Raw genomic sequence first — 26232 nt, 5'->3', positions numbered from 1 at the left:
TTGAATCAGAAAAGCCTCACAAGTAATTTGAGTGCAACCTTGATAGTAAGTATCATAAGATGCAATATTAGTATTTGAATATGCAATATATAATTTCACATGATTCTGCACAAACCAACTTCTGTCATTTTGACCAAAGCCATCTTTAATACATAAAAAAACTATTTATTAAATCTGTAAGAGTTAACTTTAAGCTTACGTTTTAAATCTCTAACAATTATCAATAGCCACAACAATGATTAATAAAAATATGTAGTTCAGAATAATGGTTTCATTGTGAAACAACAACTTACAATAGGTCCAAAGAGAATAAAAAAGGTTAGGAAAAGAAGTTACATACAGCAAACTGTTGCTGCTAATAGAAGCTACAGAGCAAGACACAGGAAGTACAATTTTATACCAAATATGTTCTTCACAACTCTGAGTATTAACTGGAAATGAATGATTTTTATCCAAAGCAATGAATCAAGTACACTAAAGGTAAACCTAAAAGATCATTTTCTTTCTTTTGACAAGGTAATTACATTATAATTACACCACTTATATCATAATATAAATATAAAAACAACAATGCTACAGGTATCCAGTATAAAACATAGTATCAGATGTAATCCAAGGACTGCGTAGTACAAACTACTGCAAGATATGGAAACATTATCTATTGGTATTCTCATCAGCATAATGATAGCAACTATTTAAGTACTACTTGAAGGTTTTCATTTACATATAGTATGATACTTGTTGCTTCTCACTAAAGTTTTCTACAACCAGTGTAAGCCAACATATGGAATGTTAAGAATACATTCACATTAACAGCATGATCATCTTCCTTTGATTTTTTTGAGATGGGGGTCTTGCACTGTTGCCCAAGTTAAACTGGAACTCCTGGACTCAAAAAATTTTCCTATCTCAACCTCTCCATTAGCTGGGATCCCAGGAGCTCATATGCAGTCTGTTTTTCTAAGTATGTACTATTCATGCCAGAATCACCTACTATATTTATGAAAAGAAAGATTCTTGCATTGCTATCCCCAGACTTACTAAATTTGAGAGGTTTGAGATCCTCAAAACCTCAAATCCACTGCAGTTGGTTTAAATCTTTCATGAAATCTGCCAACAATAGAACCCATATTGTACTGAACGTAAAAAATGGAGCTACAAACATCTGGGCTTGACTCTGCTCTTGTCAGAACATTTTTAGCTTGAAAATTCTATGGTAACATCTAGATTACCCTTATAAAACAGGCAGCAATAGCACCTATGAAATTTTAATTGCAATTAAAGAACAAACGAAAAGATCTGATTTTTTTTCTTATGGAAGAAAAATAATCATATATTCTTACTTTTTTAGAGAAATATCAAAGTAATCTAAAACAAAGTACATTCTTGGATGAAACAACACAAATGGCCAAGCAACTCTTTTGTTAAGAGTAGGGTATCATTAAAATTTAATCCAGCTATATCCAGTAAATTGACAGGAAAGAATAAACACATGGTTGTCTGCCAACACAATGCTTCAGTGTATCCACAAAATAGAGGTATATGTAACCTCCAAATCAAATCTATGTATTAAATTACTTAACTACTTACCCACAGTATACCAGCTAGCATCTGTCAACTTGCTGATAATAGCTTCCTGAAAGGATCCATCAGATGTCCTGGTTTCAACAATAGCTCCAACCTAAAATATAAAACCCAAATTTCCTTACCAAATTTAAACAAACAAATCAAATCACACCCACCATCTACATTATCTGGGTAAGAAAAATAATACTTATGATAATTCTTCCTTACTGTAGCTTAGATCTTTATCATTTATGGTGCTCCTATCTTCATTATGTTATTTGACCCCAGAGCACTTTGGCTTAAGTAAGGTAACTATTATCATCCCTATTTTATAAATTGAAAATTATAGCTCAGAAAGAGAAAATAATTTGCAGATTCCAGAATGAGAATCCAGTCTCTTAAATCTTACTTTAGAGCTTTTTTATATCACACTGCCTTCAAGAAAATTAATTAAGAACCATAAAAATATAAGACAACCAAAATAGTCTCAATTTTCTTTCATAGAAATATTGAATATTGGACTCAGCATTTGCATTTAAGGGACCTTTTAGATAAAGGTTCACCTGGAGACAGAAGGATGGACCAGTTGACCTTCTTTCAGCTTCCAGACCTTTGTATATCAGATAATAACCGAAGTGGTACTCTGACATAACAAAGATTTATTACATAAACAAATGGCCAGAAATGGACGGAACACATAATAAAGGTATTCATTAAATTGAATTATGAAATGAACATAGTTTACTTGATAAATCAGAACAACAGAAGATTCAAGCTTACAACACTGGTATCTAACTTAGCAGGCATCATCTCAGATACGGCAACGATTTTAAAAAAACAAATTCAGTCTAACAATTTAAAACAAAGGATGGGCGAAGATTTAACATATTTATATGTATATTAAATTACCCTGATGTTAGATGCTTGACCTTCTTTTAGAGATACAATTATTGCAATATCACAATTTATACTAACTATACAAATATTGCAAATCATAATTTATACTAACCACACAAATATCTCATTTGTATTTTTATTTTCTGTTTAACATTCTTTTAAAATGTTGATTATAAAATTAAATTCGGTAAGTTATGGTATGAGTTTACAATTCATTATTTTCGATGTTAAACTGTATAACATACGTACTCTTAAAGGACCCTTTACTTGATCATCTTGCACCAACTGTGTTGTATTATCTTGTTTCAGGAGTACCTGAAAAATATTTTTGCACAATAATTTGCATGCTTCAGTTTAAAACAATACATTCATGTTAGCACTGTAACAACCATGTCTTTAAGGACCCTTTCTTAGTATCCTGTGGTTACCTCTGATTATTATACTGTCTTATATTTATGCTTATTGTCTCTCTCATCATTAACTAGAGTTCCTTGTGAGCCAGAGTCTTCTTTTATTACTAAATCCCCAGCAGTAGGCCAGTATCAATGCATATTATAGGCATTTAATAACTTCGCTGAGTGAATGAACAATAGAAAATTTATAATCTATAATGATTACTTTATAACTTTAAAACTAACTTTAGTGCATTTTATCAATAAGTCATAAGTCATTAGAGATTCTGGTTGTTATCAAATATTTTCTTAAAAAGGTATCAAACTTTGGGGGGGGGAGCATGGGAGGAATGGAGGAACTTTAGGTAGGGCAAAGGGGAGAGAGAGGAAGGGAGGGGATACGAGTGTAGGAAAGATGGTAGATGGACACCACTACCCTAAGTACATGTACAAAGACACGAATGGTGTAACTCTACTTTGTGTACAACCAGAGACATGAAAAATTGTGTTTTATATGTGTAGTATAAATTCAAATGTGTTCTGCTATCATGTATATCAAATTAGAATAAATTTAAAATTTTTTTAAAAAGGTATCAAACTTTACTGCCTACTTAAAACCAGAGGTCCTTAATCTGAACAATAATCATGAGCAAATTCAGTTACAAAATAGTTCCTTTCTAATTCTCCTTTCTCCCTTCCTCCAAAATCCTTTCCTCCCAAATATATAGGGTAACCATCCCAAATAAAGCAATCACACAAATTCAAATTCTAGGTAATGTTGATATGATAAAAACAATCCTAAAATTATCACTGTACTGATTGTCAGTAAATGAGAGCCACAGGAAAAAAAAAAGTAAAAATAATCAGACTCTACCATAAATATTTAGTAATCGAATCTTATATGATTAAAAGGCTATTAAAACAAAGAAGAAATGAACACCAAACAATATCCTAACCATACTTACAGAAAAATTTTAATGGCAGATCAAAATTTAAATAAAAAATTTATAAGAATCATGAAAAACTCTACCACACAAATCACATTTCTCTAGTTCAATGATTCTCAACATTTAACATGCACCAGAAACATTTGGAGTGCTTGTTAAAACACAATTACTGAACTTTACCCCCAGAGTTTCTGATTTGCAAACAAGTCGGAAAAGGGCCCAAGAATTTTCAGTGTGAACAAGTTCCCAGTTGAGGCTGATGCTGAATGTTTGGGAGCCACACTTTTCGAGTCACTGTTCCAGTTCATTCATTTATTCAACAAATTTTAAGAACCTGTTATGTATTAAGCCCTATTGTAGGTGTCAGGGATAGAACAAGTCGGATGTTTCCTCTTTTTGGTGCTTAATTCTGGTAGGAAAACATTAGATATGTAAATGAATAAAAGCAAATTGCAAACTACAGGTACAGCATGATCCAAGAATAACAACAATAATGAGAGGCACATTACAAAACCTAGAAGATCACATTAAATCTCTTTGGAATGTTATCACGGAGAACTTTCATGATATATTTTACAGCTCATGTATAATGTTAAAAATATTTTTATAAACAGGAACTTTTGCATTTAAATAACAAAGACTGACAGAAACTATACTTATATAGAAAAAATTACTAGAAGGAAACAAAAATTGTTAACAGTGTTTCTGAAAAGTAAGCTATAAGTAATAATTCACCTGTATTTTCTGTATCTCCAAATATTATACAGTAATATATTAATCTAATTTTTTTCTGGTCATAAAAACATCTTTTTTTTTTAAAGAGAGAGTGAGAGAGGAGAGAGAGAGAGAATTTTTAATATTTATTTTTTAGTTCTCAGCGGACACAACATCTTTGTTGGTATGTGGTGCTGAGGATCTAACCCGGGCCACACGCATGCCAGGCGAGCGCGCTACCGCTTGAGCCACATCCCCAGCCCTCATAAAAACATCTTAAAAATCAACTTTTGATTCATTTTTAATGTTGTCTTAAAAACACAATTCCCACTGTACTGTTCTTTCTAATTACTGAAACAGTCTACCCGAACATTATGAAAGGGGAGAAAACAGATTATAATAAGTATGCTACTACAAACAGGAAAGATCCAAATAATAGGAGTATCATGAGTGTGGTATTTTGATAGAAGCATCTTGGAATAATTTCTCATTTGAAGTTATTTCTCAATTTTTAACATGTGCTTTTCCTATAAACTTAGTGTATAACAGTGCTTTCACATACTATAGGTTCAATAAAATATTTTCATTCTTCCCCTCTAGATAAAAAAAACTCTAATCTTTTAATCCAGTTAATGAACCTATTACATTAAAAAACACACACATATATACATACATATATATTACCTTAACTTTCACCAGCCTTTTCACCGTTTTAATCTTTGCCTCACAGAAGGCACCTCGGTACTTGGCACTGACATCAGTTCCCACTGTCAGGTAGGCAGGCTCATCCGCCGCCTGATGAAAGGAACATAGAACTGTGAATGTCAGTACTATTTTCCCTAACCCAGCCTAAGGCAGCATTAAAAAGTTCTGTGTTTAAAGCAATGAGAACATTAAACAGTATTTGCTTATTAATATCATTGATAATTTGAATACCCCCAAAACAAACATTTTATTAACATTTCATTTTATATACCAATTTCCTAATATCATAAAATGTTTAAAAGTGTAATTAAAAAATATCAGAAAGGAAATTCAATAACGTTTATTCTCCACATACAAATGTCTTGTAAAAAAAAAGCTAATATTTGCATTAGAAACATAAAAATAAGGAAAACAAAAAATCTATTAAATGTCTCATAAAACTTATTCATGTATGGCCTCCCATAATTGTTTTCAAATTAAAAAGAAATATTTCTACTGAATCTAACACTAACAGTACATAATTAATTGGTTGATAGAGCTGTTTAAAGGCAACATTGTTTTAGATGTAGTATATCTAAACAGATAAGAAGTCAACCTTTTTTGGAAAATTCATTGGCTAAAAGCTGTAAAGGAAAGGTAAAGTCTGAATTCAGCTGATGAATGTATATATGACCTGATGGTTCAGGATTCCATCCATAACTAGTTTACTACACTGGTCTTCTTGGTATTTAAAAAAAAAAAGCTTTACTAAGAAATATCTACTTTCATTTTATTTTAGGTCCTGGGGATTTAACTCAGGAGCACTTTACTACTGAGCCACATCCCTAGCACTTATTATGTTTTATTTTGAAACAGGGTCTCACTAAGGACTTGCTAACCTGCTGAGGCTGGCTTTGAACTCATGATCCTGCTGCCTCAGCTTCCCAAGTTGCTGGGATCACACGCATGTGCCACCACCATCAGCTAGAAATATCTATTTTAGCAAATGGCCATGATACTTTAAAAGATGAGAAATTTCGAGAGTTACAGAATGATGCTATTTCAGTCTGTCATTTTACCTATCTCTTCAAAAGTTATGCATATTCATAAGTTCAATTCAACATCACTAGGTGCAAAGGTAACCATGTTTACTTTATTTATATATTTTTAAATAGAAAACAACTGTGCTCGTTTTCCAGTAAGTTTTCCCAAGTAATATTAGAGAAGGTGAGATGTGTCACTTATTTCAAGAAAACAGGAAGATGAGAGAGTTCAGGAAAATGTTACCTTTTAGAGCTTAAGGTGCTAAAACTGTGAATAAGACATGGATCAGGTATAGACATAGATAAAGTCAAGGGCATTTACAAAGAATGCAAAGTGGAGAATATGTGTGACAAATAAAAATCTAACCAGAAACACAAATGTCTCCAGAAATTGCTATGAGATCTTCCTTTCCTTTTTAAACATCTATGTTTCCAAGATTAGGAGTCTTCAGAAGAATGTGCATGTGTGTGTGTATTCAAGGACGGCTATATTTTTAAAATATTTACTATAAAGACTAAACTAAAACTAAGTATTAATTGTTTTGAGTTCAACCTCAAATATGGTAACTGTAGAAATCTGCTTTATCCACCAAGAAGAAAATGATATCTCTTTTACTCAATTCACATATTCTTTCTCTCAGAAATCACATTGGGAGAAAAATCACACAAGAAAAAAAAAATATTTTCAAAAAATTCCCCAAAGAACCAAAGCAAGACAAAAACTCTACTTCTGCAAAGGTTACTGCCAACACAGGAAGTGTTTAAAAATACTAGCTGAATGGACAACAATTGAAAGGCTGGCCCAGCCTTTCCAAAGTGCTAACTGCTACAGGAGAGCTGAACTGACTGCATTACAAATATTTCTCACCATTCACATGTTCCCATTTCCAAAATTGCTGCTTAGTGGAGAAATCAATTTTAAGTAACAAAAAGATGACATTCCAAGGCACCAGCCTCACCACTGGCAGTGTCCAGGGCACGAGGTTCAGACGAGTTGATTCTACTTACCTTCATTTTTATTGGTGATCTGTGGGGTTCCAGCTCAACGAGTTATCTTCGCTGTCGCTAGAACCGTGGAGAGGGAAGACAGGCACAGAATCAGTCAACAGCGGGGAGCGACCCAGGAAAAGAAAGTAAACAAACGCCAGCGGGGAGGGGCAGAACCCTCAGCAGCCAAAGGATAAGACCCCCTCGGAGGGCAGCCAGGACGCAGGAGCCGAGAGGGCAAAGAGAATCCCACCGGCGCCAAAGGGCAGCCTGGTCCACCCCGGAGCTCCGCAGCGGCCCACCGCGCCCCCGCTTTGCTGGTCACTTTGATCTGGAATGCTCAACTCCGAGCCCCTGGACTGATCGCCCTGGAAAAGGGCAGGGCACGATCTGGGCTTCCCCGGGTCTTCCAGACGGGCTACCGCCGAGCCTCCACTCAGCCGCCCCCCGGATACCCAGACTTCGTCCCGCGCCCCGCCTCCGTTGCTCGGCCCCCTCGGCCCGCCCCGGGCCCGCGGTGGCGGCAGCGGAGTGTCACGGCGCCATTGCTCTCCTTCTTTCGCTCTGCACCATGTCAGAAGGAGAAGCGCTCCTTCACCCGAAGGGGCAGGGGCGGCGGCCTGCTGCCCGGAGCCGCGAGCTCAAGGGGAGCCCAGCGCAGAGGAGAGGGCTGGGGGGCGGGGAGGAGGAGGGGAGGTGGCCCGGACAGGGTAGGGTGTGGGAGGGGAGGGGAGCCGCACAGCGGCAGCCGCCGCCTCCTCCCGCGCCCGCCTCAACTTTTTGTACAGCCCGGAGAGATACCAGCCCCCCAGCCCCTAGTCCCCCGGGTCCTGCCATGGACTTCATACAGAAGGACGCACCACGGAGTTGGGGGCCGACTCCCCCAAGCAGCCGGCTTCTCACTGCGCGGAAGCAAACTTAGCGGCGCGGCCAGCCCCACAGCCATTTTCCCGGGTAACCGGGGGAAGCGGCCGAGGAGGGGGCTGCCGCGGCGGTTCCTGCAGTTGCTGCCGCTATTCCCTGACTTGCCACTTCTCCTGCGCTCGCTGCACCGCTTGCCTAGCATCTTCCTCCCTTCCTCCAAAGCTTCCAACTGCACCGGGACCCCGGGCAGCAGCACCAGCTGCTACTGCCGCTTAGACCATTCAGTATACCCGCTTCCCTTCTCCCCACCTTACCTACTGAGGGTGAAGTGCGAGCTGTCAGCTCTCGAGTCCTCCACCCCACTGATCGCCGTGGGCCCCCGTCCGGGAAACACCACTCCGGGCCGCGGCGGCAGTTCCTGCGCCGGATTCCCCACTCGCCCCGATTTACTGCCACAATCCACCAAATAACAAGCTGTTGAGCAGACTCTCTTCTACACGAACTCCTATTGGCTGCCCATGACGCCGAAGAGCTTTGGATTGGAGCTCGTTACCTGCCGTTCTCATTGGATGTAGATGTGAAACTTCATGGATTGGTGGGGAAAACAGCAGGTAGGATATCTTCCACTTATGATTGGCTGTCTTCGAAGCCCAACCTTATTGGAGAATCAGGGATTGAGTAAGCAAGTCCTGAGAAATGATTGGGAGAGACGACTCCGGATGTGCTTGGCTGAGCACTGATTGGTGCATTGAGGGGTCAGGAAGAGCAGTTCCACACGAGGATTGGCGGTGAAGTGTCCCATGGAAACGGAACCCAGAACTGCAGCCAGGAGCTTGCACGGGGGCGGGGCAGGGTGTTTCCAAGGCGCCTGCGCTAAACCAGCTTCTCGGCGCCATTTTGTCCCGGCAGCAGTGGTCGCAGCTCTATCGCATTTTATGTTCCTGGCTGGAGGAAGCGGAGTTTTCAGCCGGTAGATTTATTTTAATGTGGCGCCCATTCAACGTTCGCTCCGGGACAGCACTCAATGAAGACCGGTGGAGCCTCAGAGCTTTTGAAATGGTGAGTTGGAGGCTATGGTTGTCCGACTGACTAGGGGATGGCGCAGCTGTAGCGCACCGGCACCGGAAGTGAAGGGGCCGCTGGCGGCCATGGTTAAAGTAAGTTTCCCCGCCGTGGGGTGGAGTGTGGGGGCGGGGTGTAAGGGGGCGAGGCTTCCTCTCCCGCCGAGGAAAAAGAAAGGCTGAGGAGGCTGACTCGTGGTCCTGGGAGGTAATCCTGTGGTCCCTACTCAAGAGAATGAGCGGTGTTCTGGATTTTTCTCCGAGCAGTCTTTCCTCCCTTTGGAAGTGCGTTTCAGGGACTTGTCATATTTTCCACCAGAGAAGTTACCGCCGTAGGGATGTCCTTGTTAACACAGGGAGGATATGGTTCTTTGAAACCTCTTGCGTTGGGGGAGGTGTTTTCCTCCTACCCCTCCCATACGAAGCTTGGAGGAAGCTAGCAGGCTCTGGCATTTAGAATGCCAAGGAATTTACTTGCTGGTTCAGAGGCTGCTACTGTGACTTTAGTCAAGATGAGTGTCACTGTGCTCGTCGAGGCTACTTTGTGAAAGAGACTAACAATACCTTTATTGAAAGGACTTCCCCTATGGTACCTGCATGGAGCTGTTAGCAACACTTGTCTGTTAAAGCAGTCAAGAACTGACATATTCTAAATAGTGCATCTGGGTTATTGACACTTATAAAGAATGTAATATCTTTGACAGTCAACACCGACTAAATTTGCACAAGAGGACATTTTAACGTAGAATTGATTTTTTTACCAAGTTGATTTTTCTCAAAATTGTTCATTAAAAATGTGAAACATCTATTTCCAGTGAGTGACCTAGTCATACTTAACTGAATAGATGCTTATACTTACATTATGTGGGCCTCAAGACTAGAGAACAGTTGAGTGATTTAACAACTCTTTGGGGTTTTTTGTTTACTTTTTGTTTTCGGCAGTTGGTTGAAGACAACATATCAGTGGCAAACAGCTCAAGTATGATAGAGGTGAGTTCTAATATCTGTAAGACTCTACAATTGAGTGGACCACCAGGAAAAGTTTTCTGTGGACTAGTAAATAAATACTAGAATGCAAGAATGGTAGTTGAAAGAGGTTTTATTTGGTCAAGGGTTCAAATAAGTCTGCTTAATTAGTTTCAGATGTGATGTTTGAAATCCCCAAATTAGGACATCCTCAGAATTGTTTACCTATTCATGTAGTTCTTATTTCTGGACTTCAGAGCGCTTCATGTTTTTATGAAGGAACACTGTATATTTTTATAACCCCTCCCCCCCATTTAAAAATTTCTTACACAGAGATCAATAAGCAAGTTTAAGAGTGAAGTGATTTTGTTTAAAAGCTAATTATAAAACAGTAGAATAATATCAAATTTCCCAGGGGGCATTCACACATAGTTAATAATACCAACTTTATAGAGTTATTATTTGATATAAATATGCACTGTGTGTCAGTGATCTTTTGGAAATTACTGAAAAACCTAAAGAAGATAAAAATTTCTTTTATTTCTTTTTTTTTAACATTTATTTTTTAGAAGTAGTTGAACACAATATCTTTATTTATTCATTTATATGTGGTGCTGAGGATAGAACCCAGGGCCTCTAATGTGCTAGATGAGCACTCTACCGCTGAGCCACAACCCCAACCCCCACCCCCCAAATTTCTTCTATTCTACCGAATGATAGTAATTACAGTTCATACTTTGCAGAGGGTTATTTTGATGGTTTAAAATATCATTCTAGGGCTGGGGTTGTGGCTCAGAGCTTGTCTAACATGTGCAAGGCCCTGGGTTTGATCCTCAGCACCACATAAAAGTAAATAAATAAAATAAAGGTATTGTGTGCAATTACAAATAAAATATATATATATATATATATATATATATATATATATATATATATAATTGTACTTATTTTTTACCCACTGGGAACATCAGAAATAATTTATCCATAAAGCATCTTTCATGGCCTCATAGTGTTAGATAGGACAGATGTACCATAATTTATATGACCTGTTTTGTTTACTTTTCTATAATAGCACTAATATGTCAGTGAATATCCTTGTACATATCAGTGACTAAAATTTCTAGGCATGTAGATCTTCTAGCATACCCCTAATTAATTTTTTGTAATAAATTCCCAGAAGTGGAAATATAAGGCCAAAAGAATTGTACATTTGAGGGTTTGGATACATGTACAATTGTCCATCAGAAAGCTTTCTTGCCTTATGATTTTATTTGTTGTCCTTTTTTTTAATTGAAACCTTCCACCCAGTTTTCTGTTTATTCTTTATTTCTGAGATCTGTTACTCAAATAGAATTATTACAGTTTTCTTTTTTTTTCCCCTCAAGGAGTTAATACTCAAGTCACTTGAGTATTACTACTTTGTGTTTCCATGCAGCCTTCCCTAAAGTTTCTCATATTTGCATATACATTCCCTTAGTGCTATTGTAGCCTCATAGCGCCCTTTACATACCTTTCATCTCACTTTCTTTGCAATTATTTGCCTCTTCTCCGGTTTAAGAATGTTCCCAAAAGGCAGCAACTGTTTTTAATTACCAATATGTTCCTCCTCCTGGTACATTGTAAGATATTGAATCTGTTTGCACAATTGTATACAAAATGTGAGAAATAATAAGCTAACATAACATTTTTAATAGTACTTTTGAAAATTAATGATCTACAGATGCCAAGGTAACCTTCAGATTTTTTAATGTTCCAAATACTTAATATTCAATTGATTTGTAGTTATTAATAAAATACGTATTTACAGAACCCATTAATAATGTATCAATATAATTTCCTTAAGACTTTATTCATGAATCCTTTAAGGATTTTAAATCTTAATAGAAGGCAACTGCAGATAAATATTAACTGAAGAGTTACTAGACAGTATTTTTCATAGACATAAATGAAGGAAATTATAAAATTGCACATCTTTTTAAATATTTATTTTTAAATTATAGTTGGACACAATACCTTTATTTTATTTATTTATTTTTATGTGGTGCTTAGGATCGAACCCAGAGCCTCGTACATTTTAGGTCGGTGCTCTAGTGCTGAGCCACAACCCCAGCCTAAATTGCACATCTTTATAACTTAGTGAACTTGACTAACAAGTGTTATACTTCATACAGAATCAAAATGTCAAATTATTAGTGATGTTTCAGTGATATAAAACTATTTTTGAAAGAATGTTTTATTTATGGATTCAAATGAAGGTATATAATTAGTGCCCTATGAGGTATTTTTTACTAAAATCTAAGGACAGCCTTATATTTGTTTAACCATTCATGTCATTCCTGATTCTGATTTTTTTTTTTTTTTTTTTTTTTTTTTTTTTTTTGAGGCAGGGACTTGCCATGCTTCCTAGACTGGCTTCAAACTCCTGAGTTCAGATTTTCCTCTTGCCTCAGACTGTTGGGTAGCTGGGACTACAGGCATGCACCACCAGGACTGGCTTCCATTTTTGAATTTTTAAGTAATACTTAATATTTTTATCAAAGAACACTGTGAGCATATTCATGGGGTCCCTCTTTCTTTCTAAAAACTTGAAAAGAAAATTTGACCAGTGAGAGTTCAGCAGTAAGATAATTTTTTTTATAATAGTGTATATTCTAAATGTCTAAGCTATAACATAACTCAAAATTAAAAGAAGTGTTTGTCTTTCAGAATAAGACTGATTTTCTGGGGAAATGAAGCTATATATCCCAGTTTTGAAAGGCTTGAATCTGCTGGGTCTTGAAAAATCCCATTTCTGGTGTGTAATTTTAGTTTATCCTTAAATAATCAAGGTTGGTCCTGTGTGTGTGTAAAAAATAATAGAATTTATTCCATTGTGCAGTTATTTCTGGAAATATCAGTATATGTTCAGAATAGAACTGATTGTTAAGTTGAGTAGAACTGATTCCTAGACTTATTTTTGATAAATTACATAATTTGCTTATTATCAAAGCATACATTTTAATCTATATTGTCTTTTGCTCTACCTAATCAGCTCTAAAATCAGCTCACTGATGATTTTATGGCCACATGGAGTCATAGATAATGATGTTTTTCTACATATAATTAAAAATAGAATAACAGCGTACTTAGGATTTGGATTTATGCAGATCTGGTTACTAAATGGCTTTTCTACAAGGATCTGTGCTTGAGAAACTTACTGTCAATAAAAGAGAACATAATTAAACATGAAAAGTTAGTCTAAATACATGCTTCAAAAGATTTAAGAAAATTAGATCTTTATTTAAAGATTTAAATAATAATGAAGTTCTCTATATAGTCAAGGAGATCTAGAAATTTTTAAGAAACATTGCTTTAAGAAAGAGCAGAGGAGCTGGGGATATACATATATATACATGTGTATATAAGAGTGTGTGTGTGTGTGTGTAGGTGTATACATGTCCATCTGTGGTAAAGAACATAGTTAGCATGTATAGGGTCTTGGGTTAGATCCCCAGCACCATTAAAACACAACAGCAGAAGGAAATTTATTTATTGGTGTTTGAAGACTTTTTAAGGGTAATGATATATAACCTGTAAAATTAGAAAGAAACAAGACTTTATAATTGGATGGAAGGTTGTGAGCAAGAATGTGATTATATAAGAAAAGATGTATTTTGGGCAGTTGGTAAACCAGTTCGGTAAAGATCTTGTGGCAGTACATATAGAGGTATCAAGAAAGATTTACTAGCTGGGTGCAGTATCGCACACCTGTAATCCCACTGCCTCGGGAGGCTTAAACAGGAGGATCACATGTTCAAAGCCAGCCTCAGTAACCACAAAGCACTAAGCAGCTCTGTGAGACCCTATCTAAATAAAATACAAAAGAGGGCTCAGGATGTGGCTCAGTGGTTGAGTGCCCTTGAGTTCAATCTCTGGTACACCCTGCCCCCCCAAGAAAAGAAAGATTTACTAGCTGGGCACAGTGGCATGTGCCTCTGGAGGCTGAGGCAGGAAGATCACAAGTTCAAAGCCAGCCTCAGCAAAACCAAGGTACTAAGCAACTCAGGTGAGATCCTGTCTCTAATAAATAAAATAAAAAATAGGGCTGGGGATGTAGCTCAGTGGTAGAATGGTAGTGTTCAATACCCGGTAACACTCCCCACCCCCCAAAAAAGCTTTACTTAAATAGAATTTGAACATGTAAAGATCCTTGTGGTTGGAATATTATCCAAAAAAAAAAAAAAAAAAAAGAGAGAGAAAGAAAAAGGAAATGATCTTAAAAAGAAGGGGGGGGGGTGCAACATGTTTTTCACCTATTAAGAAAAATACTCATTACAGACTACTCAATACCAGTAACTAAACTCACATGGAGGGTGATAGTGTAAATTAGTATAGACCTTTTCAAAACGTCGTTTCAGAAGTCATAAAAATGACTGAATAACGAATGACCCTTTAAATTAATCCTAAGAGAACAGACCAAAACACAGATAATTAGCATTTTTATTAATATGTGAAAAACATGTTGCTTTTTTTTCCTTCTTTGTAAGACTTTTGTTGTTAACTAGTGAGGTGGGACCTTTTTCCATGATTTCACTTAATTCTTTTTTTTTTTTAATCATTCTTTCAGTATTTTTTTAATATATATTTTTTAGTTGTAGGTGGTGGACACAATAGCTTCATTTCATTTTTATGTGGTGCTGAGGATTGAACCCGGTGCCTCACAAGTGCTAGGCAACCACTCTATCACTGAGCCACAAGCCCAGCCTCACTTAAAACTGATTCTTACACAAGATGAGCCTTCTAATTATAGATGGACTCTTGATATTTTATTTCTGTTTGCATTGTTATATAACACTTAGTAGTAATTTGCTGCACGTATTTTTGCATATAGATTTCTCTTATATTTTTAGTTTTCCTGAAGGTTTTTAAATAGACACAGGTTAAAATGTACATAAAATATATTATTGGAAAATTACTCCAAAATAATGTCCAGTATGATTGAAAAATTGAAGATATTGAATAGGAATTGGAAAGACCAAGACAAGATACTGTTGAGGTAGTGTTAGCAAGAAGTAAATCTAGTGTGGAACCTGGAGAGCAAAGGTAATAAGTGGGCAAGAGCTTATTAGGTTTGGAAGGGGAAGAAAGAGTGGACAGCACTTAGCCTCTAATTTATTATAGAGGTATAAGGAAAAAAAAAAGTCACACTTCCAAGATTTAAGGAGAGGGAATAGTTACATTAATTGATTTAGGAAGACCAGAAAGACCACTTGTAGGTAAAAATGATGCAATTTGTTTTTAAACATATAAGCGAAAGCTTGAAATGTCCAGGAAGCATCTGTCTATTCAATTGTCAGATTACTTCCAGGGTCACTGATTGGAACAGGCATTAATACAGGATCTTTTAAATTCTTTTTTTTTTTTTTTTTTTTAAGAGAGAGTGAGAGAGGGGAGAGAGAGAGAATTTTAATATTTATTTTTTAGTTCTCGGCGGACACAACATCTTTGTTGGTATGTGGTGCTGAGGATCGAACCCGGGCTGCACGCATGCCAGTCGAACGCGCTACCGCTTGAGCCACATCCCCAGCCCCCAATACAGGATCTTATGTTGTTTCTATATTTTAACTTTTAATTCTAGTTTATTAGATTTGGCTACTTTTTTAATCAGGACTTTCTTATTTCTGTTTTTTTTTTTTTAAGTCTTTTTGATTAAAAAGTTAAATGTGTTAAATAAGTTCAGGAAAATGAGATGATTCTCTAACTTAAGGAGAAATTAGTTTTTCATTATTGAAATAAAGTAGTTTTATGAAGGCATCTTATAAAGTATGTATTTTTAAAGTAGACACATGGGGTAAAATATCTTTGCTTTTTCCTCAGTGGACTAATTTTTGCATGTTTTGATATAGTTTGATTTCAGTAGAATATAGAGAGGTAAAAAATACACAAAATATGAATATACGCCAAGATCTTTAAATAGCTGAAATCCAAGTAATTAAATTAACATTGTCCTGGGGCTTTGTTGTGGCTCAGTAGTAGAGCACTTACCTAGCACGTGTGAGGTGCTGGGTTCAATCATTAGCACCACAGAAAAATAAATAAGAATAAAACAAAGGTATTGTGTCTGTCTATAACTAAGAAAAAAAATTTTTTACATTGTCCTGTTTTTAGAAATCACTTTTAGGGCTGGAGTTTTGGCTTAATGGTAGATCACTTGCCTGGCATCAGTGAGGCCCTAGGTCAGTCCTCAGCACCTCATATAAATAAATAAAAGGTCCAGTGACAACTAAAAAAATTTTTTAAAAAATAAATCACTTTTATTTTAACATAAAATTTTAATGTTAAATGTAAGAAAATATTTTAATAGTTAGAAATCTGAGAACAGGCCACATGAAATGGCACATGCCTGTAATCCCAGTGGCTTTGACTGCTAAGGCAGGAGGATCAGGAGTTCAAAGCCAGCTTCAGCAATTTAGCAAGTCCCTCAGCAACTCACTGAGACCCTGTCTCTAAATATAAAAAGGGGCTGGGGTCATGGCTCAGTGTTTAAGTGACCTTGGGTTCAATCCCCAGTACCAAAAAAAAAAAAAAAAGTCAGAACAAGTGAAGAGTTAACTTTTGTGCACACCTGTAATCCTAGTGGCTTGGAAAGCTGAAGCAAGAGGATCACAAATTCAAAGCCAGCTACAGCAACTTAGTGAGACCTTGTCTCAAAATAAAAAATAAAAAGGACTGGGGATTTGGTCTGGTTTGATCACCCCTGGGTTCAGTCCCTTGTACCAAAAATTTTACAGAGTTAACTTTTAAGTATTCCTCAAGAAAGAGCTTAGTTTCACCAGTTAACCTCTTTTGATTCTTCTACCACCTATTCCCCTTCTGCTCCCAACACACACGCATACACACACACTTGCACAATCACATGCAAACCCTTCCTTTGCCTGTTATTCTAAGGCCTTAAAAAAAAAGTGTGTGTTTTGTGTTTTGTTTCTTTTTTTCCCCCTGTAATTTATCAAGAGAAAAGTTCTGATTTTATGTCAGGAAAAAGCAAGTCTTCTAAATGATTAGTTAGGTATAGGTAAATCACAATGTTAAATTATTTTTTTCCTTTTTGATTCCACTTTATAGTTACCTGACAGGATTTAGGTTTTTCCTATCCCTGTAAGAATAATAGCTGTAAAAATATTTCAGGAAGGGCTGGGATTGTGGCTCAGGAGTACTGCGCTCGCTACTACCACATGAATAAAAGATATTGTGTTCCACTACAACTAAAAAATAATATATTAAAAAAAATCCTTCATTGCGGGCTACAGATGTGCCTCAGTGGAAGAGCATTTGCCTGGCATGTGTGAGGCCCTGGTTTTGATCTCCAGCACCAAGAAAAAAAAAACATTCTGTGGCACATTCCTGTAATCCCAGCAACTTGGAAGACTAAAGCAGGATGATAATAATTTCCAGCCTGGGCAATTTAGCAAGACCCTATCTCAAAATTTCAAATTAAAAAAAAAAAATAGGACTGGGGTGTATCTCAGTGATAAAGCACTCCTGAGTTCAATCCCCAATACAAAACAACAACAACAACAAAAATACAAAAAAAATTCATGGAGCTGGGGCTATAGATCAGTGGCAGAGTGCTTGCCTAGCATGTGTGAGGCACTGGTTTAAGCCTTAGCACCACATAAAAAGTAAATTAATAAACAAAAAGAGTTTATGTCCCCTTTACGACTAAAAAAAATTTTAAAATATTTCAGGAATAGCAAAGAAATACTTCTAGGTTTAGTATGTGAATATGTAGCCAGGGAATTTAGTGGTTTAGGATATATTTCTCTTATTTTCTACCCCATCAATAAGAGAATTCATCTGACAAGGTTGGGATTAGAATTACATTAATACATGTGAAGTGCTATTAGAATGATACCAAGTATTTAGGAAGTACTTATGAATCAGGTGGTCTTAATGTGTTATCCCAGGAGAGTTTAAATTATTATGTTATCATATTATTACAGAGATAAAGCAGCTAGACGACTCTCTTATGTTATAGACCCTCTTCAAGGTCATAACAACCTTTCTTCAGTGTTATTTCCTATTTCTTCCCTTCAAAAATCATATACAGGGCTGGGGATGTGGCTCAAGCGGTAGTGTGCTTGCCTGGCATGCGCGCTGCGCTGGATTCAATCCTCAGCACCATATAAAAATAAAGATGTGTCCGCCGAAAACTAAAAAATAAATATTAAACAATTCTCTTTCTCTCTCTCTCTCTCAAAAAAAAAAAAAATCATATGCAACAGTCACTCTCCACTGTCATTTTCCCCTCTACAAGCCTCATGGTTTTCCTGTTCCTTTTTCTGTTTTCGGTAATAGTCCAGCCTCCTAGAATGTTACCTTATCTCTGCATGTTCAAATACATTTTAAGTAAAGCTTCCTTGATAGCACTATAGGTGTAGTTACAAGTAATATCTCCATGTTTTCTCCTGCATAATTCCTGCCACTTTCTATATTGCATTTTAGCTTTTTCATTTATTTATATGTCCTTCACTTTGTCATGAAATCTTTATAGAGAGCTTATACCTTGTTCACCTTTGTAAGTTTAGGAGCCTCATAGGCCTTGGCATTTGTGGGTACTTATTTGTAGAATGAAATGTTATAAAATGTATAGCAAGCAAAAGATAGCATTTAATAGACAAATGTATGTCATTAAAGATGTGCTTTTTCAGTATTTGTACATCTAAGAACCTCTTAATCAGTGCCTTAAAATTAGAGCACTTAAAAGTTTTGGGAATTGAATTGGGCTCAAGAGCCTATGGAGGGGTAATAGCACTATGGGTACTATGCACAAATTAGGAATTTTCATTAGAATATTTTCTTTCAGAAAAGTTTGGCAAGGACTAACTTGCCAGTAACTAGGCCACCTGGATCAATAAGTTTTTGAACTCATAATTTTACCATGTAAGTACTTTTTAAAAACCACAATACCATAATCCATGACACTAGAAATGAGAATAGGAATTGGATGAGATATTCTTGAGTATGTTTATTTTATCCTTAGTTGCTGTGATACTGATAAGGGTTTGGGCCTTTAAGATTTAGAAGAAATGAGAATTATGGAAATTAGGGAGATAAATTGAAATATCAGAGCCATATCATACATCTAAAGAAGCAGTTCTCTTAGAATTTTTATAATAACTTAGTAGGACATTGAATTAAAGGAGCATCATAATATAGTAACACTGGCTTTGAAAAACAGATGTTATGTTGTAATTATAAGCCTGTTGGTTTTACTCGTTACTGTGACCTCTGAGATAGTCACTGCATGAATTTTTGCTTTTAGAGAATAAACTTCATGGGCTAGGTATTTATAACTCTTAATGTTTGAAATTTCTAATCCAGCACCACATTTTTCAAATAGGAATTACATTGTGTACTTCTCATACCCAAATCAGAAGTATCAGGCACTGACTTGATAATTTTAGCACTTAAGTTGATGTTCATATTACATAGGATCATATTCTGACAAGTTTTAATGTCCCTCCTTATTTTCAAGGATTTTTTGTTTTCTTTTTTTTTTTTCCCCCTCACTGGGAATCAAACCCAAGGCCATGAACATGCTAAACAAGCACTTTACACTGAGGTCTGTCTCTAACCCATTTATTAAGAGTTTTGTCTTCATTGGACATTAAAGTAAATTTCAAATAATAGCTAAGCATGATTACCAACTAATTTCATTACAGTGAAGCTTCTGTTTTCTATACTGTTCAGTGTACTTAAATCAGTTACAGGAGAAAATATTTATTTATTTGGTAGTGATTGAATCCAGGACCCCAAGCATGCTAAGCAAGTACTCTACTGCTAAAGTACATCCTCGTTGCACTCCCTTTTTTAAAAATTTTGAGTTAGGATTTTAAAAAGTTGGTCTCAAAACTTGAGGTTGTCCTGCATCAGCTTCCTAAGTAGCTGGAATTATAGGCCTGTGTCACTATTCCCAGTTCCTCTGATTTATTAATATGTGATCTATTATATTAATACATGACTTATTAATAGATAATCACACATTTCTTGACTGCCTGTGGATCTCATCTTGCTTTTGCCAGGGAAGAAGGAAAGGATAGATGATGATAATATTTGTTTAGTACTTTAGGCCTTTTAGTATACTGTACTGCTCTTCAGTTATTTCCACAGCTTTAAAGTAGGGCATGAATAAGTCATGGAGGAAGGGGTTTTTGGTTTTTTTTTTTTTTTTTGGCTGGTGGTATGTTTGATAATATGTTATTGACTCTGCTGATCCTAACAGACCACTTAGGGGTTTATATTTATTCACATGCAGGGTTACCTCAAATGCTACAGCAAGCAAGAAAAAAAATCTCACTTTGCCCCATTGGTTCCCTCAAACCAAACTAAAATTCTCACTGATTCTCAAAAAAATCTGTTTCTAAATTTTTATACCATATCGCTGTTTGCAGTGTCTGTATAGTTTTGGTGGCTTATATCTTAGTCAGAAGGAACCGGGAAAGGGATTTTCATACAAGGAAATATAGCCAAACAAAAGGCCCTTTTGCGGTTTCTTATTTCTCTATTTATCATGTGCTACTGCTTTTAAGGCCTTAAAATTACGTATGCTACCGCAAACTTTGCTATTTTCCACCCAGTTTTGAACTTCTGCATTTTTATTACATAGTCATGAAGAACTAGGCTGTTCCCAGTAAATATTAAAGCTGCAGAACTTGCTTCTCTGCTGCTGGGTACTTCCTGTTTTGTCAGATTTCCATTTAGGGAAAAGAATAGATTTTAAAGTAGGCTAGTTTGAGTTTCATGTTTAAAGCGTCTCCTGAAATTCACTTTGGAAGCCATCCAAATATCGAGAGGGGGAAGAAAATGGCACGTCATGTCTCCACATAAAGTCATTTGTCAGAAAGCTGCATTTGGCTTTGTATCATGAGAGAGAGGATTGCCAGGAAGGAAGAGAAACTGCTTGCTGTCAGAAATTTTTAGTGTATGACTTGCCAGTATTATGGCATGCCTTTCGGCTTTCTGTGTCAAACATGTTTGTGTTTGTGAATGAATTATGTCACCTCTGAAGGAACGGTCTGTGTTCATTTCTAATAGACCTTTTTTTTTTTAAGATTGATGTGATTTTTTATACCTTTATTTTATTTATTTTTTTTTATGTGGTGCTAAGGATCGAACCCAGCACCTCGCACAAGCTAGGCGAGCACTCTACCACTAAGCCACAGCCTCAGCCCAATAGACTTTATTCTAGAAATATAGAAGAATTGCATTCAGTTTATTCCAAATAACAGTGGGAACAGTTAAAATTCAAATGTTAGAATAGAACTGTATCACTACACTGTGAGTGTGTGAAATATATTGTACAAAAGTTGCAGTAATACCATTTTAAGAATCTTGCACAGTGGCACATACTATAATTGCAACTTCTTGGGAGGCTGAAGCAAGAGGATCAAAATTTAGAAGTCAGTCTTGGGCACCTTAGTGAGACCCTGTCTCGAAATTTAAAAGAGCTGAGGATAGTTTAATGGTAGAGTGCTTGCCTAGCTTGTGTGAGGCCCTGGGTTCAGTCCCTAGTACTGAAGAGGGGTTGGTACAGGGAATCTTTTGTAACTAAAGTAATGAATAAATAAAACATGAGTTAGAAATAATGAATTAGTGTTGGTTTTTCAGTCCTGTGAAGTGAACTAATAGTTAATAAAATATGTCAGAGCATGCTTTCACTATAAACCTATACGTTGCAGGTAAGGGAATGTTGCTATACTGTGGTCGAACCAAGCTCTTATTTTACCAAATTGATACTTTTCTCTTCCTTGACCTATCAGTAAAATGAGATGCTTTTTACATTCACAGACAAATGCACAGAGCATTTTCTACTGGACATGCGTCTCACAGAGGAAAGAAAACTAATATTCACCAAGATAATGCTTCCCTCCACCTTCTGGTTTCATGAAAAATTAAGCCACTTCCTTCTTTTGAAAAAAAGTAAAGAATTAAATTCAAATGTTAGTAAAACTAATTCTTCTCAAAGGTTGTATTCTAAATAAAGATTGCTACTGCTTTGAGTAAAAGCTTAAAACTGTAAAGTTAACAAAAAATAAAAATAAAATAAGAGATGGTTTTTAATCTCTGACCATTAAATGAACAATTATACAGTTCCTGAACTCTTCATCCACCTATATGTTGGAAATAATTCTCCTAACACCTTTGTGTTGCTCTTTTTGAAAGTTGATGTTGAGTTGTAAAATATGTGAAACCATCTGCTGTTAATTTCCCCTTTTTCACCTAGTTATATACTGTTCTTGGGTACAGGTGATTGAACTTAGGGGCACTGAGCCACATCTCCAACAAATACCTCTTGCCCCTATTGCTTCATTCTGCTGTTTAGCCTTATGACAGAAGTAAAATCTCTTTTGAATTTTTTCAAGTTGTAGATAGCCACAATACCTTTATTTTATTTATTTTTACATCGTGCTGAGGATTAAACCCAGTGCCTCCCATGTGCTAGGCGAGCACTCCACCACTGAGCCACAGTTTAAGCCTAGAAGTATAATCTCGTAAATACTTTGAAGTATCTTTTCTGTTTCTTTTCTTGCCCCCATGAAAAACTGATGTTTTTCTGATCCTTGCAAGTTTTGCCTTTTCCAAAATATCACAAGTTGTAATTAAGCAGTATGTATGAGTCATACAGCCTTAGTTTCCATTTCACGTATACACCTGTTAGTAGGAACAGTGAGTTATGTGTTAAACTTCATAAGAAATTGGCGAACTGTTTTCAAATGCAGCCATACCATTTTACTTTACAGCAGCAATGACCATTCCTGTTAATCCACATCCTCACCAGTACTTGGTGATTTGTCTTTAATTGTACCCTATCTAAAGCTCAGTGATAACACATTGTAATTTTAATATGTATTTCTCTTAATAGTGAAAAGCATCTTTTCACATAGGTATTTGCCATCAGTGTATCTTGTTTAGTGAATTGCCTGACTCTTGTCCATTTTTTTACAATTAGGGTATTTCATGTTGCGTCATTTTGAAAGTTCTGTGTATCTGCTGTGCACAAGTCCTTTGTTAGATGATTTGCAAGTATTTTTCCTCAGTTTTTCCTATTTTGTCATTCTTGAAACTTTTTATTGTGTAACTTTAATGGATTTAATGGATGATTCTTTCTTAAAGCCAATAAGAGATCTTTGTATATTTTTTTGGAATTATCCTATGGATAGGTGTCCCAGTATTCTAGCATCATTTGTTGAAAAATCATTCCTTTCTCCACTGATTTGCCTTTTCACTCAGTTGATCATATTTGAAATCTGATTTTGAACTCCATTGTGTCCCATTAACATTGTGTCTGGAGCATTAGAATTAAGTCTGGATTTTTGTTTTTGTTTCTTTGGTGTATTAAAAGATCAAACCAGTATCTCACACATACTAGGCAAACACTTACCACTTAGCTGCATCCCCTAATAGTAAGCCTTGAAGCCAGGTAGTTTCTCTACGTGTTCTTTTTCTATACTATTTTGACTTTTCAAATTGCTTTTCTTATAAAAATTTTAGAAACAGCTTATTAATTTTACCCTTTCTGCTCTCTGTGCCTCGTGAGATTAGGTTTACATTGAATTTATAAATCCCTTTGCAAATTGATGTTTTAACCATACTTGGTCTTCTGATCACTTCTAATTCTTTTTAAGTTTAAATTTCTATCTTTACTTTTTTGTTGCTTTTTTAAAATGGTACATAAATCCTCACTGTATAGATGAAATTTAGTAATTCTCCAAAATCACAATTAAAAATGACAAAGCCAGCCAGATTGAAACCTGTATCGATTTATAAACTATATCCTAGGTTTAATTATAATGCTATCTTTCTTAATTTGTTTACACTGAAGTAGGCTAGAAGCCCCCAGCTTCTTTTGTCAAGAAAAATCCCATTACTGTGCTTCAGTATAAGAATTGATCCTACAAATGTTACATATTTCTGAGCTTCAGTTTTCGAGAAATTCAGATAAATCACTGACATTTTTCAGCCAGTATTTTTAAAATTTTTAAAATATTATACCTTACTTTGTACTTTACTACTAGGAATTATTTCTGTAAGATGTGTACCAGGAGAGGGATGAGGGCAGGGAAAGTGGAAATACAGGGTTGAAATGGAGCAAATTTTATTACATGCATGTATGACTATGTCTAAATGAACCCCCCTATTACACCTAACTAAACATTTTTTAAAAGACATGTGCCTTGAGCATTTGGATGCCTGACTCCTTGTTCACCAGATAAAAAGTAGGAAGTGTGATTTTTTTTTTTTTTTTTGGTTGTTTTAAACAACTTGTAAAATGTAGGTCAAGTACCTATAGTCTGGGGTGCTATACACTTATTTCATTAAAGACATTGCAGATTTATACAAATAGTCTCAGTGGTAGAACCAAAGTTTTATTTAGGGTTAGGAGCAACTGCACTGTTATTCTTGGGTTTTTTAAAACCTGACATTTAAATAGGAAACATGTAAAGAGGGTTTTTGGCAAGGGGAATTCTAATTATCATTTTTGAAGGCTTTTTGTGGCAGTTTGGTGGGAGCCATTAGGAAAGACCTGTCAAGAAATAGCCTAGGCACATAGTATGGATATAGGAAAGTAAAATCTAGGTCAAGTCTGGATTGCATTTCCAAAGGTAAGAAATTTAAAAATTAGAGAAACATTAGGAGTTAATATTATACATAAACACTGTTTCATTTAAGGATTTCTTCTGGTTTCTTAGTATTTTGAAATGTTGATATTTTTATAAAATGGAAACACTATCATTTTAATTTGCTGCTTACCTTGTAAAATTTATTCCAATGTTTCCATCATATTAATAACCTGTGACTTCATTTTTTAGGTCCCTTTAGGAGTGACAGAAATAAAAACAGATGGATCATCTCATCAGATAAGTTATTTTACATTCTAAATATATTATGTTGGAAACTCTTAAACCAGAACTTTGTTCTTTAAAAATTATGTTTTTTTTTTAATCAAAAATTTTTATTTATTTATTTATTTTTTAGTTTTGGGTGGACACAACACCTTTGTTTGTATGTGGTGCTGAGGATCGAACCCAGGCCGCACGCATGCCAGGCGAGCGCGCTACCGCTTGAGCCACATCCCCAGCCCCTTGTTTTTGTTTTTTAAGGTACCAGTATCAAGATGATTTACAGCAGTAAGGTATTCAGTCTTAAACATTGTATTCATGTCAAAGTAAAACATATCAACTTTTTTTCCCTGGAGGCTTGCCATTTCTCAATGATATGATTACAGAATGGCCCTACAATTAAACCTACATTAATAATGAAAATCTCTCATTTTTCTTTCATAATAGATATCAAATTAGGTATATGTTGTATATGTTTTAAGTTTAGATTAATCCAGTATCACGGTAAATTTATATTTCTCTAGTACCAGTGTCTTCTCTTATAAAGGGTTATTAGCTGTACTGATAGGAATTTAAGAACAGTTAAGCCCACAGCATAGTAAGTGAAGTTTTAGGACTGGCCCTAGTTGACTGAGGGAGAGTCAATTTCTGTCTGTAAATAGATCCAGTTTAGTATTATTTGGGCATTTGTCCAAGGCCAACACTTATCACTTTCTGCTAAAAATGATTTGTAAAATATAGCAGGTAATTTCATACTATGGAATTCATGGTATCAAAATACTGGTTTTGAGTTGTTAAATATTCAGGTATAATCATGCTATTTAAACTACAAAGATGCTCAAAGCCCAACAATACCCTGCAGCTAAACTCTCAGTGACTAGATTACCTTCTTAGGAAAGCAATAACAGTTGAATGGAGTGATGCTGGCATGAACTCAATTTAGGGTGTGTATACTTGGCCTGAGTTCAGATTGTTCCTGCTCTGAGTAGTGTTGTTCAGAGCACATTTGTAATTCTTTCAGGCCACAGTTCTGATTTTTGTAAAGACAGAAAGTGACGTAACAGAAATCCTTAACTTACCACAATAAAAGCAAAAAAGCAATATTTTTTTGACTTCTCAGATAGTCTCTTTCTAAAAAATTGAAAACATCTTTCTTAAGACCTAAAAGTCAAAACTGGCTGATGACCAGTATAAAAGAACCAAACAGACTGAAGTCATCTTATTCCAAAGAC

General features: G+C 36.0%; 1 protein-coding gene and 1 long non-coding RNA gene across 4 annotated transcripts in view; one reads left to right on the top strand and one right to left on the bottom strand.

Annotated features, from left to right (window-relative positions):
- ARID4A (AT-rich interaction domain 4A) overlaps positions 1–8588 on the bottom strand; it is a 75376-nt gene extending 66788 nt beyond the window's left edge. Inside the window, exons 1-5 of one of the 2 annotated variants that reach the window (XM_081290148.1) lie at positions 8413–8588; positions 7252–7308; positions 5201–5311; positions 2713–2778; positions 1591–1681 (exon numbers count right to left, since the gene is read on the bottom strand). In XM_081290148.1, the coding sequence (XP_081146274.1) occupies positions 1591–1681; positions 2713–2778; positions 5201–5311; positions 7252–7257 (274 nt within the window). In that variant the 5' untranslated portion in view covers positions 7258–7308; positions 8413–8588. Of the gene's footprint in view, positions 1–1590; positions 1682–2712; positions 2779–5200; positions 5312–7251; positions 7309–8408 lie in introns of both variants that reach the window. The other variant, XM_081290147.1, reaches the window with a different exon arrangement.
- Positions 8589–8806: 218 nt separating this feature from the next.
- On the top strand, positions 8807–26223 carry LOC308647477. Of its 2 annotated transcripts, XR_014021633.1 has the most exons (4): positions 8807–9153; positions 10098–10145; positions 24971–25090; positions 25240–26223. It is a non-coding gene; the product is annotated as an uncharacterized lncRNA (long non-coding RNA). The 2 variants fall into 2 exon arrangements; XR_014021634.1 differs by lacking the exon at positions 25240–26223 and having other exon boundaries at positions 8841–9153; positions 24971–25101.
- The last annotated feature ends 9 nt before the right edge of the window (positions 26224–26232 follow it).

This window comes from Spermophilus citellus (assembly GCF_964194105.1).
Source record: "Spermophilus citellus genome assembly, chromosome: 4".
Classification (NCBI taxonomy): Eukaryota; Metazoa; Chordata; class Mammalia; order Rodentia; family Sciuridae; genus Spermophilus; species Spermophilus citellus.
Note: the sequence above shows the minus strand (reverse complement) of the source record. Positions and strands in the feature narration are given on the sequence as shown.